Genomic DNA, 21,143 nt, shown 5'->3' with positions numbered 1-21,143 from the left:
TTAGACTAGAAGTTCCCAAATTATATTTTGCTGAGCTCCTGTTCTGCTTTTCTGAGAGACAGTGGATGGAACTTTCATCCTCGACCAGGGTGCAGAACCAGCGGTAGTATCTTGACTGCCCATGAAACTTCCCACTCAGTTTTGCTTTCCACTGAGTTTATTAAATATCACTGAGCAACACCACTGCCAGTTTTGCAGCCCTACTGCAGTTGAAAGATCCGTCCAATATTTTTAAAGAAGTAAATGACTGACATAACATACATAGTAATAATGGTATCATTATCAAACTGATACTTTTGGTGTAAACACAGGACCAGATCAGGCTCAATCTGTGGCATGATGGTTATGGCACAAGAAACAGATGATATACATTTAAAAATAAAACCTTCCTACAATAAGAATTGCCACATTTTGGCCTAGAATCAAGGCTGTAAATCAAATGTGCCCAAGATATTCCCTGTCACTAATTATTATCTTGTTCTGTGGGCATTGAATGTATCCTAATGGTGTGTGCAGCTACTTCAAGTGGTGGCTGAGGCCCTTGAGCAGCAACAAGTTGACATGCACCAGGAGGAATTCAGTTGTCACATGATCCCTGCCTTTACTTTGAGAGTATTTTCATTTGTAACTATTGTCCAAGTCATTGCTACAGTTATTCCCTCTAGCAGGAGGAGCAGGGTGCTGAACTATTTATAGAGTCCTGGCTGTATGGAGCGACACACATAGGCCTTGAGCCCAGTTTGAGCTGCAGCTTGTCAATGACGATTATTGCCGATGCAATATGAACCCTAATGACCACATGTGAAAGCTTGTCCCCAGTTGCAGGAAAACAGAATCAAGGTTCACTCTTTATTGGATTGCAATCATGCAGGTGTAGCCATTTATTAAATGTATCCAGTTAACATTTCTTCAGGCCTAGTGGTGACCTCCACTATCACCAAACCCTCTCTACTCCTCCCTGGAAAGTCTCACTGCACCCCCAGTGAAAATACTTCATAAAAAATGCAATTTTAAAAGCAATGAAATTCTATACTTTATACATTTGCAATGAACAAGGATGACTTTTCTCATTAGTGTCCATTAAAGTGTACTAGAAATATAAAAAACGACTAGCTTTGTAAGCATTGTTAAGTGTTGTGAAAGAACTATCTCGAGTTGTTTTATAGGAGTTACATGTGATTCTGAAGTTATGCAGAATTTTAAAATGTACAGCCACCCCCTGCCACAGAAATGATTTTATACAATTGCAGTGGGCCCAATTCAAAAAAAGTGAAATCAAAACTAATTTTGTTTATATAATCATTATCCTTAACTATAATTGAACTGACTCAATAGTTGCCACACTTCTGTCAGAATTCGATTTCAGAATACTTCACCCATTCATCTAATGTCTTGTGAACATTGCCATACCACATTGAAAAATAAATCAAGAAGTCCTTGTGCTGGAACACTTTTATTGCATGTACTGTACTTTTCAAGTGGGTTTATTGTATCTTATTAAGCCAAATATTTGCAGATCATTAGTTACTTCTGCTGTGGTTGCTGCAGAGATATGTTCTAATTAAACATTCCTGCAAAGCACAGGGGATTACTCTGATATGAATCAGTGTTTTGCTTTCGCAAATATTTATGCTTTACTAAGTCTGTAAGTTTACATTGTAACTTAAAACGTGGAGTTCTTCATGTGTCATGTTTGTGAGAAAAGCAAGGGACACCTATAGAAAATGCAAATTTAAAAACTGTTCCAATGGTTTTACATTCCACCAAATATATTCTATTGCAAAAATAGAAAGAAAGAAATATATATATATCAGAAATATATCATAGGCACGTGGTAAAAAATGTTTCATAAGCTCATCCCTTAAGCCACTAAAGGTCCATTGGCAAAATCCCGAGATCAGATATTAGCTGGAAACTATCTTAACCTAGATGGAAAATGTTCATAGTCAGCACCTAAATTACTGCTCTGTAATCCCACCTTGATTATTTTAAATGCATCTAGCAATGTGTAATTGTACACAAAAATAATGTGTATTTGTAGGATTTCTTTAAATAGGCACATGGGGCATAAGTGATACAAAATGGAGAGTCAGCCATAAATTGCTCTCTTCCCTAACCCCTTTTGATAATGGAAGTTGGCAGTTAATTAAGAGTCCTTGCATTTTTGTTTTTCAAATACAAATGGTATATCTAGGTCACAGCCATGGAATTGTGGCTAAGTGCAGTACAAATTACAAAAATAATATGCACTTTTATTCTTCAAGAAAAATGAATGCTAGTAACAAAAGAAGTACGTTTTGGGACTTGGATGCAATATTAAATTCCAGAGTAAGAAAATTCTTGTCTGGGAATAGTGCTCTAGCTATAACTCCACATGTTCTTTCTTAAGGCTACATTACAGTATTTTGGCACATAAATGCCAACTTAGAGACTCTTAACATTCCAATAATACATACAAATTAAGACTTTTCATCACTCAGCTTATGTACGTACAGTTAACTTAGCCTTATTAATTATGCAAACCTGTCAACAAGGTGAAGTCTAACATATGTTATCTTGTTTTGTACTTTGCCCTGCAAATATATGAACATACGAACATATGAATTAGGAGCAAGAGCATGCCAATATGTGCCAAATAATTGAAGTGTAAATAATGGGAGTTTCACTTCTATTTGCTTTTTACATTTAAAAAGCTTGGTACTGTCTGTACACCTATTCCCATTATAAGAGCAGCAATTTGGAAAAAGAAACAACACTAATAAAGAGAGGGGCAGCCTACCAGTCCTATTGTAGATTCTCAATTTGACTCTGGTCATAAAACTTCCCTTTAATTTCTGATTGAGTTTCAGTCATTTTAAACTCCATGTCTGATTGTTTCATGCTCCAAATGTGGGTCGGAGAGGGAATGGAATGCAGATATAAAAGTGGAATTGCAGTTGGAAGTTCATAAAATGAACAGTATATATTTTATTTCATATTGGCAGATGCACAGTAGAATTCACAGAAGCATTGCCCTTCAGATACACCTAGGGATAGGACAGGAATGAAAGGTTACTGGAAGTAGGGAAGTAGACTGTTAGCTCTGAAAACATTTAGATTAAAAAAAAGCAAGTTGCAGTCTAATTTTGGATAAATTACATTTCCTATTGAACCAAGTTCTGCACCTTTGATTCCTGACCAGAAGATTGAAAGTAAAGGAAATTATTTAAAACATGGATCTCAGTTTTCCATGTTGCTAATGCTTGAAATAGGCAGGAGCCTTTTAATATTATAATGGTGCTGAAGTAGTGTAGTTCCTTGTTCATTCTCAATAGTAAGAAGATCCATTCAACTGTTTTGAGGCACTTATTGCACAGACGAGAAACTTAACTGTTGCTTGACTCCTTTTGGTACTTCTGATTTACAGTTGATGGGACTTCAGATACCTACTATTTCCAAGAAAATAGCTTTTTGATAGGGACAATGGCAAAGATGAGACTTCAGAGTTCAGACTTGATGGTGCAGCAACATTTTCGATGGGTTCAGCTTCGATGGGATGTGGAACCTATTAGTGGATTGCTTCAAAGGTTCCTGAAGAGACAAATTATTCACAAGGTAAGAAAGCTTTGCTGATATGTTTCAGTATAAATTTAGATTGTAATAGGAGTTGAGCTAACTTTATAGTTGTGTTTACAAACTTACTGAAAAGGGAGCCATCGTGGTTATTTTTATTTTTATTTTTATTTTACATCTACTGCACATTAATTAGATCATTTTCTCAGGTGTTAACTGTTGTTCATCTGTTGAGTATATCCAGGACAGCAAATTAGGAGTGTAATTTATCTTAATTCCTTGTTCAGAAACTTTAGCAGATTTTGTAGCTGCCACTTTATTCAGAGGTCTTATACCTCCTATCCACAATTCATTACTGAGTATTTGAAAAGCAGGAATTGGAAAACTTAAAAATCTAATCTAAACTCATCCACAAAATGCCTTAATTTCTGTTAAATGGATATAGATAAACCCAGCTAAATCATAAATAGCTGTTGCTGATCAGAAATAAAATGTGTTGTTTAATATTACAATCAGATACATTTCTAATTAGAATGACCTGTGGTGAAATGGGACTATGCCAACCAGGCAAAACAGACTCAAAAGTAAATCAGCAACCAATTTTTTACCTGATCTTCTTTCTGCTGAAGTTCACAGGACAATAGTTCAAACTCTTTTTGGAGTCTTATTTCTCAGTCTCACTGTTGCTTTTGCTCGATCTGAAATTCAAAGCCTTGGCAATATTTTCCAAGTCAATGGAAAATATCAACTGATGAGTTGAAAAAACAGTTGTCGATTTGTGATGCACCTGTTCTGGGCTGCTGATGTAGATCAATTTCACTCCTGTTATTTCAACTTGCAACACAACTGAAAGTAACGGACAATCTGAACCACCTAAATTAGTCCTTACTTCAAATTACGGGTCTTGAGAGCTAATTTGTATATTTGTAGATCTGGTGCAGTATTAAGTGTCTTTGAGGGAGTTCACAAAGTTTTATTGAATTATAAGCCTAAAACACATCTGCTTTTCAACTGAACTATGCTGGAGGATGAGGGAGGAGACTTTAAAATCATGCCCTGGGCTACCACGGCAACTCATCTGTTAAGGCAGTGATTTCCTACAGGTCAAGGGGACCCTGGATTCAATCTCTGGTTCCTGCTAAGTTATCTAATACCAAACAGGCTAGCCTGGGTTGCACCACAATTATCTTACCGTACCACCTCTGATTGGAAGGTCAGCCATCATTCTCATTGCTGTACATTTTAGAATGCAGATGAGGACTGGAGCTGGCTTAATTCATGTTTCTGTGGTGAACTAATTTGCTCACATTGAGTGTCTGGACTCAAGGGCACCAACTTGGGGTGAGGTATCAAACCAGTGCCGATGGAAATCAATACCAATCAAAAATAAAAATCACATGCAATTTCCTTCAGGCTTAGGAGATGCCAGGAGCAGGTGTCTGTCGCGGAGGCTGGACTGGGTTGGGCTGAGCTGTCACCTGCTCCAAGTGCTTCCCCACCTGCTGCAAATTCCCTGCACAGTGCCCATTCCCCTAACAGAGTCAAAAGCAAGAAATTGACAAAAGGGTGTGGGCGGAGAAGTTCATACCCAAATTCAATGAAATATGATTAACCAGATTACTGATTTGCAGCAAATGATAATTGGCATTCTGATCAAATAATTTTTTTGTCTATCTTAATTTCTCTGCATGGTGACATGTTTAAAAGGAAATAACGGTAATACTTTACAGTTCCAAGGACAGCTACCGCCTCCAACTGATCCAACATGTAAGGCTGTGCAGTGGGTATGCACAGTCTGGCGCCAGCTGAATTCCTACTTGTCTCGCTTAGGAACACCTGAGGCACTGATGGGACCAAGAGATTTCTTTTCCTGTCCAATCTTACCAGGCCAGGTTCAGCCTATAATGAAGTAGGTTTCTTTATCTATGGGTTTAGTTCTTCTAAAGTGGAAGATTTTTTCTATTCGAAAACAATCTCTCTCATCCTGTTTCCCTTGTATGTCACCTTTGGAAACATAGAGGAAATTGGATGGGTAGGTGGGTGCTACAAGAACTATAATCACAAATTGCTGGAGTGGAGTTTGGTTGTGTTATATGTATCTTGAACCTGAAATTTTCTGCCATTTTTAACTTCTCTGTGCAGCTTATAATATGTGGATATCAAAATTTCTAGTTACTGTATGTTAAGCTGCCTGAGAACTTTCTGAACTAAAAGCACCAAATGCATGTACAAATATTGTCCTATAAAGGGAATGCATGAACTCAATTATGTGATTTATCGAAGAGTGTTACGAAGTTATTGACCTGGAGGTGTCAAAGAGTTTCTGTGTTTTTATGCATAAAGTGTGTGTTGCTACTGCATAGTGGCGAATACCACTCGCTGCCACTAACAGGATGCTGCCATCAAGCCAAAGACAAGTGCTGCCTATCACACAAATGAACAATGTGGTGTATGAATTTCAGTGCCCGTGCGATGCTAGTTATATAGAATGTACATCCTAAAGACTGGCAGATCATATCAAACTGTATGTCCCTTCTGCTGTTCGCAACGGGCAAGGTATAGACCCTACCCTACTAGTTTGTGCATGCAAAACACAGTGTCCAACATTAGATGTGATTCTGTGATTGGACAAAATTTGCTAAATCATCCTCAGTGTGCTAAGAATTATGCTGGCAAACAATTTAAGATTGTCAGTCAGGCTCACAGTGTGGCATGTTTGCGTGTACTAGAAGCTACATATAATAATAAACAGGGCCCTGTTCTTTGCAGACAGAAAGAACATATACACACATTGCGTCTGTTTTAGCTAAGCAAAATAAGTGACAGCCATTCGCTGGTTCATTCCCCAATGCAGTGCCTTGACCAATCAGAGTCAAACTCACTAGTTTAAATTTCAAACAATGCTCGGCAGTTACCTGTCTGTCACCATCAACTGGCGCATTCTCCATGGCACCATCTCTAACAATGACAGTCCACTTGCCAACCAATCAGCAATCCCTCATACAATATATATATGTTGCTTCCCCTGACATTGACATTTTCTTGCGAATTATCCTGATGAGTGCAAGATGAAAAGCTTCGACAAAAAAGTTCCCTGTCTATTTTTAAATATTTTCTGCATCATTTCAATTTTTTTTCAAAAAGGAGAGCCAATCTTTTGCCATGCACAGAGAAACAGTAAACATGTTGTTGATGCAGAAATCAGCATGCCTCTACCATCTGATCTTATCAAATATTCTTTTTTTAGGAAAGAGGGAGAAAGCTGGTGATAGATACTTTTTGACCTGAAGCCTGAGACTGAGACTCATTATCCAAATATAAAGTTCCATGACCAGACAAAACATTTGGTTTTAAAGACCCTTAGCATCCGATTTTTTGGCAGCATTGGTGTTGTTTTGTCTCCAAAATAGCATGCAGGGTTTATGCACACACTTCTGGAACTAGTTGCCCTGAATGCCATTTTTATTAGGGCATTAATGCATGCATAGGATGCATCCCCTGAGAGTGTGGAGAGTAGGCAGTTTGTGACATTAATCAGCATGTAACACAGATTTGATGCCAACAGTGACATATTGGAGCTCAACAATCCAGTTAATGTCCTCTCTAAACCTTGCACAGCTGAAAATGCATTCAGCAGCAGAACAGAAGTACGAGCAGGGATAAACCATATGGCCTGTCGAGACTGCTCCACCATTCAGTGCAATCATGGTTGTTTTTGGGTTTTACCTTCATTTTCCCACCAGGTCCCAACATCCCTTTATTCTTTGAGAGACCAAAAAATCTGCCTGCCTCAGCTTTAAATGTATTCAACAATGGAGCATCCACAACTCTCTGGGTTCAAGAATTCCAAAGATTCGCAACCTTTTAAGTGAAGTAATTTCTCCTCGTCTCAGTACTAAATGATTGTCCCCTTTTCTTGAGACTGTGCCCCTGTCTCTTAGATTACCTGACCAGTGATAGTGAAGAAATAATAATCACATGAGGATTGTGCATGACTTAAAGGGGAGTTTGGAGGGGAAGATATTTTTACAAAATTGTTGCTTGTATACTTTTGTTTTTGTACACTTTAATTTTGTATCTTGAAAATCCATTTTTCTTGAATGTGCAGATGGATGGCTAATTTATGGAATAATGTTATTGCTCCAAGAGCAGAAGAAGCCATACTTTCCAGAGCCTCAGCGAAGAGACATTGTAGGCAAGGGCCACCTGTAAATAAGATCCTTAATCAGGGTCAACAGGCTGTAGTCAAGGCTGCATTGAGCATTCTGCTCAATAAAGCTGTGCTACATGGCTGCTCTCTTTCCAGACAAGGTAATGTGGAGAACAAAAAGTTGCAAACAGTCCGACTATAGCATAATCCTATCTTTTGAAAGAACTTGGTCTAATAATATGTATACAGTATATAAATCAGACTGAATTGTAAATTTGTTTTATTTTGAGATTATTATCATATTATTACCACAAAACTGCAGTGACCTTTAGACCTGAGTTATTGAGCAATGGCCTGCACAGAATGTATGCTCAAAATACAAAGCATGTTGCCCTCTGACACTCCATGTTTTTCCCTTGCAACCTTAAAATCCATATATTTTTGAAACTCTGCTGAGCTCTGAAAAAATACATCAAAACAATTTGATCAAGCTTTTTCTTTTTAATAAGCCAAATATTTCCAAAATAAAATGCAAACAAATTAGAAAGCAATTGCTTTCTTAACCTTGCTGTTCAATTGTGATTGATAAAATTTTGAGATTGCAATCTGGATATGAGGAAAAAGCTTTTTATCAGAACTTGATATCATACAACATCATGTATTTATTTATTAGGAACATCCAAAGTGTTTGTCATTGTGCTGCAGGCTAAATCCAGTGTCAAGATAGCTGCTGAGTGATGCTGTGTACCATTTTTGCAGTGGGCTTAATTCTTTTGGGATGTATAATATCCATTTTATGCAAAAGCTATACCCATCCAATGTGAATTTTATTTTTGCTGTTTTTTCTTCCTCCTCCATCAATTTCCTTCCTTCCCTTCCTGAAAGCATTGTATGCTGTTGTCACCTCTAAATTTGACTATTCCAACACACTCCTGACCAACCTCCAGGTCTACGCTCCATAAACGTGAGGTCATCCAAAACTGTTGCCCATGTCTTGTCTAATGCCAAATCCCATTTACCCATCACCCCATGCTCGCTAACCGCACCCCAAATTTAAAATTCGCGTCCTTCTTTTCAGTTCTTTCCATGGCCTCACCCCCCAGCCCCTCCTTATCTCTCTAACCTCTTCCAACCCTATAACCCTCCAAGAGATCTGCGCTTCTCCAATTCTGGCCTCTTGAGCATCCGTGATTTTAATTCTTTCTGGTGGCCATGCTTTCAGTTGCCAGGGCCCTTAGCTCTGGAGTACCCTCCTGACACCTCAGCCTCTATATCTCTATTTCCTCCTTTATGGCTTCCTTAAATCCAATATCTGACCAAGCTTTTAATCACCTGACCTAATATTTCCTTATGTGGTTCGGTATCAAATTTTGTTTGATGCTCTTGTGAAGCACTTTGGAGTGTTTCGCGATATTTAAAGACTCAGTGTTGTTGCTGCTAAGGTGATGGTTACACTGTAATACATTGCTCAAGTGGCCATTCTTCATGTCTTACCTTAAACATAACTGGTAGGTTATTTCACCTTTAAGGCATCAAAACTGAGACCCCAACTCCATCCACACCTGCACTGCCCAGCATGTGGCACTATACTAGCAATCAGAAATGGGAACCTTGACTGATTTCTTCACTCCCAACCCCAGGATCACTGACACTAATTGTCTGACTGCCATGGTCAAGATCAACAAATTCTGCAGACATTGAGAATTAAACTTGACCTTTCTGATCTATATAGATGTTGACTGAGCTGACTGAACCAGGAGTGTTAAAAGGAAAAAAACGCATCCATCACTAACACCCAAGTGCTGATACTTTAACATAATTAGTATCTGGCCTGCCTAGTTTTTAAGCATATGCAGAACTTCATACTGAGACGACAAACAAGTTAGTGCCAAATAATTGACCATACCTGCATAAAGTGTAGGTGCACCATGAATGAAGTACAAAGCAATCTTCTAACAACCTCCACTGAGAAACATTTATGCACATGTTTGTGAACTTTCAAATCTAAATCCTGTACAATAAATTACTTTTAGGGTGACTGACATTTATTGTGACCATTTTTGACATTTTTATCATTTTTTAAAAGAAGTGTTACTCATAAACTGAGCTGATGAGTTTTTTGTCTGGAAGTGGCACTGAGTACAAAAATTGACCAATGAGTTGTACCAAGCTGCAGTCAGACTGCTTGTGTTGACAAAAACCAAGGACAGGCCACCTCCCTTTTTCAGCTAGGAAATTCTTCATGAAGTTGAGAATACCTGAAGGCTGAGAAGGAATGCAATGTTCTTTTGACTTCATTAAAAAAAAGTGAATTAAAGGTAAATTGGAAATGATAAATCTTTTTGCACAGTGACTGATTGTTAATCATTCAGGTATATTAGAATGTCTGAAAGAACCATATCCGTTAATTGAGACATTCGATTACAGAGTTCGAACAATATGCACCAGAATTCCAAGGATGGAGTTTTCCTTTAACCATGATATCCAATTACAAAACCAGCAAGAAAGTTGACAGCAATGCTTGGAGAAAAGTGAGCACTGGCCCCCGCAAGAAGTCTGCCCATTCAGTGTCTCAGTCATGGAACAAGTTTGAAGGGCAAAGAGAAGGTAAGGTGCATTACAGTACCATACAATTTATTGTAAAAGCTCAAGAAAATATATTCAGTACCACAGTATGCAAATATTAATCAGGACTCCTAAAATATTTAGTTATTCATGTTATGGATTTTACTTCCTGCTTTATTTTGGTTTCTAAAAAGTACATATGGGAAACAATGCAAAGTCAAACATGACACTTAAAGACGTGCTTTGGTTGAAATGTTAAATAAAAGCCTTATCTGTCTACTCAAGTGATTGCAACATGACTGTTCAAAGAGGAGCAAAAAGGTCTGTTGGTGTTCTGGTCAACATTTCTTATTCACTCGATGTAACCAAAGCCAAATGATCAGAATCTTCATTTATTTGCCATTGTGGGATATTGTAGAGTTTTTAAAAGTAATTAATTGTGAATTGTTTTGATTCCTCTTTAATACCTTCTAATTCCTTAAATTCTCAATATATGTAAAAGCTACCAAGTGCACAATAGCCTTATTGGACTTTGCCGATGCATTTAACTTGTCTTTAAGTTCTCGCTTCAATGAGGCATTACTATGTTTTTCAAAAGTGACTGATCCACTGCAGTTATTAATTGCAATCTGTGTCACCAGTGGTAACAGTTACTACATGCATGGTGCTGGGAAGCAGGAAAATCTGTGTGTGCAGGATTTGACAGGCGAGGAAAGCAAATAAAGTTTTTTTTTCCGTAAAGGAAAACGTGTGATCAGATTTTTATAGTGATATCCAAAATACATTTGCACTCTAAGAAAAAAAATCCAAGATATGAAATCCAAGGTAAAAATGGCAAAATGACTGAACTGTGATCTGCCTCTGATATGCAGTGTGCATAATGTATTGTTTTCCTCTGAGTAGGTATTCAGATAATGCCAGAATTGCCAAAAAGCCTCAACAAGTTGAACACACAGGTGAAATTGCAGTAAGTTTTTATCAGCGAAGGTATTGACAAGCATTTAGCAAAATTCTGTTCTCCACTGTTTTAATGAAATAGATAAACCAGTTGCTTTCTACTATTGGATTTAATGTTAGCATTTTATGATTTAATTTTTTGTGAACATTCAAAACCAAATATCTTGTCATAATTTTTCTCATTTTTAGATAATTAATGTTAATTTTAAGCAAGTTTTCTCCATACTGGCCTGTCAGTTTTGTAAACAGTAGTTAACAACAGATCAAATACTGAATGGATAGAATAAATCATCACATACTACAGCCCTGCAATTAGAGCACTCTTAATTATAAAATGATGTGTATAGGTAAGATGCTTGATGAATAGCGGAATTCAGTCATGCCAGTTTTTTAAAAAATGTAAATAACGGGTGTCTTCTTGATGGCATTAGATTGTCACAAGTAAATTGTTTAGTCAGCCTTGTCTTTGAAGTTCTGCTCCAGTCGTCTTACAAGTCTGTTAAATAATATGCTGAATAATTGCAGTTATTATCTTTGAAGGGTCAGAGCTTAGATTTAGGATGATGAGAATTCTATTTGATGCAGTTTGAATAGGTGACCTTTAGGTGAAAAACTGTGTTGTTGGAGTAATATAGAGGATCACAATGTTCTCAGTCCAGAGCAGTTAACTTTCATTTGTTGAGGCTTGATGCTGATCATTGCCCAGACAAATGGGGAAATTTATTTCACCAGATAATTTGTTCCATGACTTTTAAGTCAAGTCTTGTGGTGCCCCAGCGGCAAAAGTAATTTGGGGCTATGTCTATGGCCTGTGTTATCTCTCGCTACTCATAATGAATATTAATTTTAAATTCAACACATTTTCAGTTGAAATGAATAACAAAAGTTAAAATCTTACCACCCTAAAAGTACCAAAACAAATCCAACGTAAGCTCTACAAATTTTCCAAACAAAAAAAGCAAACCAACAGGAAGGCTAATACTGAAACCGATTAAAGAGAATTCCAAGCAATGATGAAAGTTGCCCATTTAATTAACTTTACTTTCCAATGGCCATATGGCTGCTGCTCAAAGTTTGATTTAGCAAAGGGAATTGGTGGTATGGATAGATTGAGAGGGGAGGTGGGTGTTTTCTGAAAACATGGTGTTTGTTTCAGAGAGCGCATGGCAAGTATCATATTCAGGATCGAATCATAGAAACTTACAGCACAGAAGAAGGGCATTTGCTCTGTCATGCCTTGCTTCACCCTACTTCATCTTCAAGTACCTGTCTAACTGCTTTTAAAATTATTTATGGAAGCAGCTTCCACCACCTTTTCAGGTGGAGTTCCAGATTCCGACAGCTCTCTGTTGGAAAAAAAATCATCTCCCCACCTAATCTCTTACCGATGATTTGGAATCTATGGCCTCCAGTTATTGATCCATTCACCAGAGGGAATAATTGTTCTCTCTCTACCCACTCAAAACCTCTAGTCATCATCAAAACCTCGATTAGGTCACCTCTTTTATTATCTGTTTCAAAGAGAGCAGTCCTAATATTTCCAACCTCTCATAACTGAAGTCTCTCATCATTGGTTAAGATTCTGGTAAATCCCCTCTTTACCTTTTCTAAGATCTTTATATATTTCTTGAAGAGAGATGCCTAGAATTGTCCACAATACGCGAGGAAAATGATTTAAGAAGTTCTAGCATGATCTCTTTGCTTTTTTATGCTATTTATCCATTTATAAACCCAAGAAACCTAAATAGTTTTAACCACTTTATTGTGTTGTGTTCAAGCATTGTGTGTTAAAAGAAAGAGATTTTTAAAAATTCTTTCACGGGATGAGGGTGCTGCTGGCTAGGCCAGCATTTGCTGCCCAGCCCGAATTGCCTTGAGAATGTGGCGGTGAACTGCCTTGTTGAACCGCTGCAGTCTATGTGGTGAGGTGCACCCACAGTGCTGTTGGATGCACAAGCTGTAACCACTGAACAGGGGAGCAGGGTTGATATGTGAATAAGCCAATTATCCTTGCATAAAGATCAGCGGCTATTAAGCAATTTTGTCGTTTCAGTAGCAGTTTGCATTTATATAGCAGCTTTAATATAGTAAAACATTCCCCATTACTTTGCAGAAGCATTATCAAATAAAATTTGACACTGAGCTACATAAAGAGATTTTAGGACAGATGATAGAAAGCTTAGTAAAAGAACAAGGTTATAAGGAGCATTTTAAAGAAAGAAGAGAGGTAGACCTTTAGGGAGAGAATTCCAGAGCTTAGGTTCTTAGCAACTGAAGCCACGACCACCAGTGGTGGAATGGTTAAAATCAGGGATGTGCAAGAGACCAGAATTGGTGGAGTGCTGATATGTCTGAGGGCTGTCGGACTAGAGAGATTACAGAGAAAGGGAGGGGCAAGGCTAAGGATGAATTCTAAAACAAGGACAAACATATTAACATCAAGGTGTTGCACTACTGGGAGCCGGTGCAGGTCAGTGAGGACTGGGTGATGGGTGAATGGGACTTGGTGGGAGTTACAATATAGGTAACAGAGCCTTGAATAACCTTCAGTTTACATAGTTTTGGACGGGCTGAAGTTTGTGGCTCTGAAAGCCTGATGAAACGTCCACATTTGTTTTAGTGGTTGTGCTGTATTACAGTTCACTTGGAGTCCGAGTTGCTCTGGCAACATGCGCTTTTACGTGTGTGTTGTAGACTGAAGCTATGGATAGTGATGGTATAGGCTCTAGCTTTCATTCCAACATATGGCTGACAAGGCATTGTGTTGGAAGGATTTGCGGGTTGATACTCAATGTATTTGGCCACAGTATGACCGACCTCCTTTGGCCATCAAGATATATGGTGGAACTCGGACCTGGAGCTTCTGCCTCAGAGGTAGGGACACGACCCACTGCACTACAAGACTTCCATGTTTGCTATAGTGAGCTAAACCTATTCATGTGTACCCATCATGCACTGGGAGAGGCTGGTAGTCAGGTTAGTTTAGATGTCTGCCAGTGAATCCGTGAATGGCAAAGGGTTTAGCAGCCTGCCCTTCCTTTTCCACTTGAAGTGAGCTCTTAAATTTTTGAACCTGATTTCCCAAATCCCAGTGCTCTTCCAGGCCACAGAAGTTCTCCCTATTCAAAGCGTAATTGCTGCATGTTGACAAAAAAGATAAATGCATCACCTCTCATTTATTGACATTGAATTCCATCTGCTAGTTTATTGCCCATTCCATGTTATTATATATAACCCCATGTCGCTTCTTTTGGCCCTCAATTCCTCTGTCTCAAATTTCAGTATCTGTATATTTGTACACTGTTCACTCGAACTCACTATTCGAACTCACAAATTATTATTGTACATAGTGAGGGCCCAGAACAGAACTTAGAACCATAGAAAAGTTACAGCACAGAAGGAGGCCATTCAGCCCATCTTGTCCATGCCAGCCCGAGGACACCCAGGTGCCCTTTCTAATCCCACTTTCCTGCACCCAGCCTATATCCCTGCAGCTTACAGCACTTTAGGTGCAGATCCAGCTACTTTTTAAAAGAGTTGAAAGTTTCTGCCTCTACCACCAATTTGGTCAGCGAATTCCAGACACCCACTACCCTCTGTGTAAAAAAAGTTCTTCCTCATGTGCCCCCTACACCTTCTGCCACTTATCTTGAATCTATGTCCCCTGGTTCTAGAATTCTCCATCAAGAGAAACAATCTTATCCTGTCCACTCTATCTATTCACTTCATAATTTTGTACACCTCAATCAAATCACCTCCCAGCCTTCTTTGTTCTAAGGAAAATAACCCCAACCTGTCCAACTTGTGGGTACGTTTCTAACCACTTCCCCAGACTCTCAGTTTAATAACGGGAAATGTTCAGTAGGTCAGGCAGCATCTGTGGAGAGAGGAACAAAGTTAATGTTTCAGGTCAATGACCTTCTTCAGAGTGATAAAAGTGTTATAGATGGTAACTGGTTTCAAGCATGTACAAAGGCAAGGTAAGATTTCGGTGGTTGTGATAGGGTAGAAAACAGGAGAGATAAAATGACAGAAGGCATGATGGTGAAAGGCATAAAGGGTGGTAATGGGGCAAGTAAAAAGGAAAAGATAGGTCTGGAGGAACTCCTAGTCTGTGTTTCCTTCTTTGTAACAGTTTATAATCTAACTTGCTGATCTTCTTCTCAGTTTATACCTCTTAATTTTCTGTAATAGTCTCCCTGTGTGGTATTTTGTCCAAAACATTCTGAAAATCCATGTACACCATGTTCACTGCATTTCTCCTCTTCATATGTCACCTTCTCGAAACACACTAGTAGGTGCTTTCAGTTGTACTGAAGTTATAAAAACAACAGGTTACATGTGACTGACGAGTTTACATTAAGAGATTTGAGGGATTTTTTTCCCCCAGAAGTCCTTCTAAAAATTAGAATTTATATTACATCCAATATTTAAGCCAAGAGTTGTAGGCCCAAAGATCTAACATTCTTGAATAATCATGCTACAATGCATAGGTCATCTTTCTTTCATAATTGTAAATTTAAGATCAATTAATTGAGTGACCTTTCAAAGCAAAATGAACATATCTTTGAAAATTTTTATGAATGTTTTTAACTTCTTAAATGACTTAAAACATTTAACCAGTTTTTAATTTCAAGTTCCCTAGATAGTGGTCCACTGAAGACTGCAGATCTAGAACAAGGGTTGTCTCTATACACCAATCAAGATATTGACATAATCGAGGAGCTCCAGAGTATGTGCTTAAGCAAATCTGAGTCTGATATAAGCAAGGTAGGATCACTGTTCAAGTGGACTTCGTAGTGATCTAGCCAAACTGGCCTCAATGGTAACCTGTTTGGGTTAGCCACTGTACATCAATTCTAATGTATATGAATTGAATGATTCAGAGTTTTACCCACTTGGCTCAGTTAGCAGTACTCTGACCTCTGCCAGGGAGGCCTGGGTTTCAGCTCCACTAAAAATCTTGACTGCTTAATCTATCCAATGCAGCAGTGAATGAGTGGTGCATTGTTGGAGGTGCTGTCTTTTAGATAATATGTTAAGGGCCCCTATTTGCCACTTCAGTTGGATATGAAAGATTCCATAGCATTATTTTAAAGGGGGTGAAGCTACACAGAGACCTCAGGATGCATGTGCACAAATCCTTGAAGGTAGCAAGACAAGTTGAGAAGGTTGTTAAAAAGGCTTATGGGATCCCTTGGTTTATTAATAGAGGTATAGAGTACAAAAGCAAGGAAATTATGTTAAACCTTCATAATACACTGTTAGGCCTCAGCTCGGGTATTGTGTCCGCTTCTGGGAATTGCATTTTAGGAAAGATATCAAGGCCTGAAAGAGGGTGCAGAAGGGATTTACAGGAATGGCATTAATGATGAAAGATTTCAGTTTTCTGGAGAGAGTGAAGAGGCTGTGATTGTTCCCCTTAGACCAAAGAAGGTTAAGAGGAGAGTTGGTGGAGGTGTTCAAAATAGTGAAAGATTTTATAGAGTAAATAAGGAAAAATTGATTCCTGTGATAAATATATCAGTGACCAGAGGAGACAGATTCAAGGTGATTGGCATAAGAACCAGAAAGAACATGAGGAAACATTTTTAAATAGTAAATTGTTGTCATTTGGAATGCCCTGTCTGAAAGAGTGGTGGAAGCTGATTCAAAAGTAACTTTCAAAAGAGAATTGGATAAATACTCAATAGAAAAAATATTATTGGACTATGTGGAAAGAGTGAGGAAATTGGACTTGTTGGATAGCTTTCCCAAAGAGCTGGCACAGACATGATGAGCCACAAGGCTCCTTCTGTGCTGTGTAATTCTTTGATTCTATGCAAAGAGCAGGGAATTTTCTAATTGTCCTTGCCAACAGCGCTCCTTTAACCAGCAACACTGAAAACATTATTTAACTGGTCATTTGTCTTTGTTATTGTCTGCGAGTTCAAGCTGTGTGCAAATTAGTACCTCCTTAAGCTGCTAACAGTGACCATGCTTCCAAAATAATCCTGGGACATTCTAGGAATACGATGATATAAATGCATCTGTCTTGTTTGTTGATTTCCTCCTCCTTACTGTGAAGCCAACTTAAAGTTAGTCCCAAAGTTGGTTTGGCTGCTTAAACTTTAATATGCATTAATTTTCGTTCAACGCTTGTTGTTTGAACTAAATATAGCAATCACCTCATAATGTTGAAATTACTATTTGGCATACATCTGGAAAGGTAGTGTTCTGAAACTTTACTTTTTAACTTCTAATGTATGTCAAAACTGAACTTCATGTAAACATAACACATGGCGAATGTTGATTTTCTTGACTAAGTTGAATGCTCAAGAAGTTGATAAATACAATAATAGTGGCCTCCTTAAAAAAAAGGTAATTTCTGTTATGCATTGATTTCTAAATAAATTCCTGTAACAATTTACTCTTATTTAGAAAATGTTTCACAATCCACCGAATCAACTGGTTAAGATGGTTGAACTTTAGGATTCATGTTTTGATGTGGCTATCTGCAGTTGTGATTTCTGTAAACTTTAAAATTGACATCTTTTCTGTCACAGATCGACATGTCAAGGGATCTTCTATTTCTGATTCCTGAGTCTCAGAGTGATCAGCCATCCCTAAAGATGCTAAAAGATCATCATGCTGCTCAGTTACCAGCACCACAGGTAATACGAGGCTGGAATCTGAGGTTCTTCATTTTTCACTGTTGTAGGGAGATATTTGATGCATATCCTCTAGCTAGTAGAGATAAAGTAGAAGGAAATTGTCCAAGTGGCAGATGGAGCCCTTTGAGTCTTTGCGGATGACCTATAAAATGGACAGGGTGACTTAACCTTTAAGTAGTGGCTCAGTATTCAACTATGCTGCTTGTGCAATGGATTCACCCCATTCTTCACTGCAAAATTAACTCTCAGTGACTTCCTAATCTTGAATGGTTCATATGGGATGGCTTGTAGTGGGACTGAGTTGCATTCCTAAGGGAAAAAGTACAGTGAAGGGTAAATTAAACTACACTATTATTTGTGCATCTCCTGTTATTGAAAGATGGAACAGCATAGGTGGAAACTTGGGAATGGGTAATCTGCTGCACGCTGATCTGTGGAATGTGGAGGAAATTGATGGTGATAACGTATCCTATTTAAAAGAAAAATCCTTGCACCAGGCTTCATTTTTTTTAATTTTAAGATTTCAAAATCTTTCCAAAATTACAAGGCTATTAAACTCTCTTTTTTATTCTTTAATGGGATGTGGGTGTCACTGGCAAGGTCAACATTTATTGCCTATCCTTGATTCTGCTTGCAAGTCCATTTCAGAAGGCAGTTAAGAGTCAACTACATTGCTATTGGTCTGGAGTCGCATGTAGGCCAGACCAGGTAAAGAGGGCAGATTTCCTTCCTCTAGGACAATAGTGAACTAGGTGGATGTGAAATTTTGTTTAGTGACAATTGGTAATAGTGGCAATTGTTAAATTACTGAACAACATGGCTATGTTCTACCTTTTCAGAGTTATACCAGATGTGTAACTATTTCCAGCAATTTATTCCTTATTGGAATAATTTGCAAATATTTGCATACCAGCAATTACAATTGATAGAATTCCAGTTTGATATCTCTATGGAGATATTCTCATCAGAGAGAGAGAGACAAACTTAACAATTTCATCGTTGAGAATGATTCTTCATAGCTGTGGTTAACTTGAATATTTCAAACAAAAAATAGAAAATGTTGGATGCACTTAGCCAATCAGACAGCTTCTGGGGGGAGAACTGATTAGAATGTGGACCCTTCTTCAAAACTTAGTTAATTTTAAGTGTGCTGTTTTATTAAGAGAATGTAAAAAATCTGGTTATATAACCAAGTACAGTTAGGTCTTACTATTTTTATGGATTTCTACCATGACTGCTCCCACATTTAAAAATAACTGATGTCTACATTGCATTATATGCTTTGTTTGCTGTATATCTAGAGTGTATTTTGCTCAGTTTATTAGACTGACTACAACGTAAAATTTCCTGCAGAATTTTGACAATTGTTAGTATATGGATGTAGCCTGTAATTTCAAGGCTTGATAGTGGCCAGTAGTCGACTCAAGTTACCGTGGTATGCCACGCATTTAACAATTCTTGTGGTATTATAGCAGCACTTGGAACAAGATCAGAATGATTGCAATTTTATTCCACCACATTTTTCACTGCACCAACGCACCAACACTAAATCAAAGCTATAAAAACTGTTCAGCCAAATGTTTGGCCGAAGAATGTTAAATGCACAGAAATAGTGACAATTTAGCATGTTTTTAAAGGTAGGATGTTTTAAAGGCATTTGACCATGCCTTGTTTTGGAGATATGTGGTAAAATAGTTTTATTCAGAAAACATTAATAGTCTGTTGGTTTTCCAGGTTCCTGACTGTACTTTAAAAAATGGCGCACCCATGTCAAATAGCAGCATTAAAAAAGCGAGCAAATCAGACAGCTCAAGAGTGAAGTCACATCTACCTGTACTTCTGAATACCACACACCGTATTCACCGCAGCAACAGTAATACAAGGCATTTAGAATCAAATAACAATACAACCAAGGAGGTTTGGAACCTCTGCAAAACTCTACATGAAGCCAATAAAAAATAAGAATATAATTATGTTTGACGGCTTTTTCACAAAGTCTTCAATTTAACAATATACGTATGAACCACAGATCTGTAATATATTAAACAAAATGTAAAGTTTTTCTTTATTGCTATATGTTTATTTGGTACCACAGTGACTATATATTGAATGTTGTTAGTGCTATGACAAAGCACGAGTTTTTAGTTGTTGCCTTTCAGTTTTATTGAATACTTGGGTTGTGTACCTACAAATGGCTGTTTTTTGCCAAGAGAAGAGAGAATTTATACAGAAAGCAAATGGTTTGTTGCACATATAAACATTTGCAATTGTTGTTAATACATTGTTGTTATTCAGGGTTTTTCCACAGAAGTATATATATTATGAAGTGAGAAGAACCATGTGGTACATAGCTCGTATCCATGGCATGATATGTACAGTATACACAAATGTATTTACATTTTTAATATAATAAAACATCTTTTCATTGGATGTTATTCAGTGAATAGAATGTGGCAATAAATGTCAATGAAAATGCTGATTTTCCTTCAAAACAAGAAGCCATATTAAATGTTTTAATGGAATTCTCTCGGTATGTTTTTTTTTTAAAATATGTCACACACAGTCACAAATCTGCAGTTGCACTCATTTCTATATGTATGTCTGGATAAAGATCATGGTTCATATAGAATCTCACTTCAGAAACAGATGAAAGAAGTATCCTTTTCAAAGAAAGCTTTCTTGCTTTACCCGAGTTAAAAATTGTTTTTAGCAGTGAGTTGCAACAGGTACGTGATCAGAGTATTCATTTTAAATCAAAGCCTTGGGTGAGGTTTTGATTCTGCTGTCTGTATTGATTGAATCTCGTTTGTTCTCTGCCATGGTTTTCTTTGAAATAGCTTAGGTTGCCCAACAATTTGGTTGTAGCGGAAAGCCAAGCAGTATCACTCCTCTTGACTAACATATTGTAGATAATGATCTCAAGCTGTTTTATGCTTTAACTTTCAGAGGACTCTCAGCAACTGGGGCTACCTTAAAGTAAAAATGTTTTTGAATTTATGATGGGCCATACTTTGCTGTCGGAGTGAATCAAATCATGTCCACCATTAGTTAGGTTTTATCAGATGAGCTTGCACATCAACAGGGACCAGTGCCTTGGTAGGGATGTTTGCTGGGTGCTGCTGGAGAGAGTTTAAACCAGCCTGGCAGCAGGATGGAACCTAGGTGTAGGCAGAAAATTTGTAAGGGGGTATGGAAGGTTAGAAAATAGGCAGCAAGGGAGTTGTTTGGTAAGTGCAAGGAGTCTAGTGAATAAGGTAGATGAGCTG

The 21,143-nt window shown here is 37.8% G+C and overlaps 1 protein-coding gene across 3 annotated transcripts in view; it reads left to right on the top strand.

The window, feature by feature from the left end:
* cttnbp2 (cortactin binding protein 2) overlaps positions 1-20,396 on the top strand; it is a 205,089-nt gene extending 184,693 nt beyond the window's left edge. For 2 of the 3 annotated variants that reach the window (XM_041216328.1, XM_041216327.1), the window contains 8 exons: positions 3,407-3,594; positions 5,283-5,461; positions 7,661-7,863; positions 10,130-10,309; positions 11,171-11,234; positions 15,862-15,994; positions 17,770-17,877; positions 19,612-20,396. In XM_041216328.1, the coding sequence (XP_041072262.1) occupies positions 3,407-3,594; positions 5,283-5,461; positions 7,661-7,863; positions 10,130-10,309; positions 11,171-11,234; positions 15,862-15,994; positions 17,770-17,877; positions 19,612-19,839 (1,283 nt within the window). In that variant the 3' untranslated portion in view covers positions 19,840-20,396. Of the gene's footprint in view, positions 1-3,406; positions 3,595-5,282; positions 5,462-7,660; positions 7,864-10,129; positions 10,310-11,170; positions 11,235-15,861; positions 15,995-17,769; positions 17,878-19,611 lie in introns of those variants that run through there. The other variant, XM_041216329.1, reaches the window with a different exon arrangement.
* Positions 20,397-21,143: the final 747 nt, after the last annotated feature.

This window comes from Carcharodon carcharias, chromosome 21 (genome assembly GCF_017639515.1).
Source record: "Carcharodon carcharias isolate sCarCar2 chromosome 21, sCarCar2.pri, whole genome shotgun sequence".
NCBI classification, from domain to species: domain Eukaryota; kingdom Metazoa; phylum Chordata; class Chondrichthyes; order Lamniformes; family Lamnidae; genus Carcharodon; species Carcharodon carcharias.
Note: the sequence above shows the minus strand (reverse complement) of the source record. Positions and strands in the feature narration are given on the sequence as shown.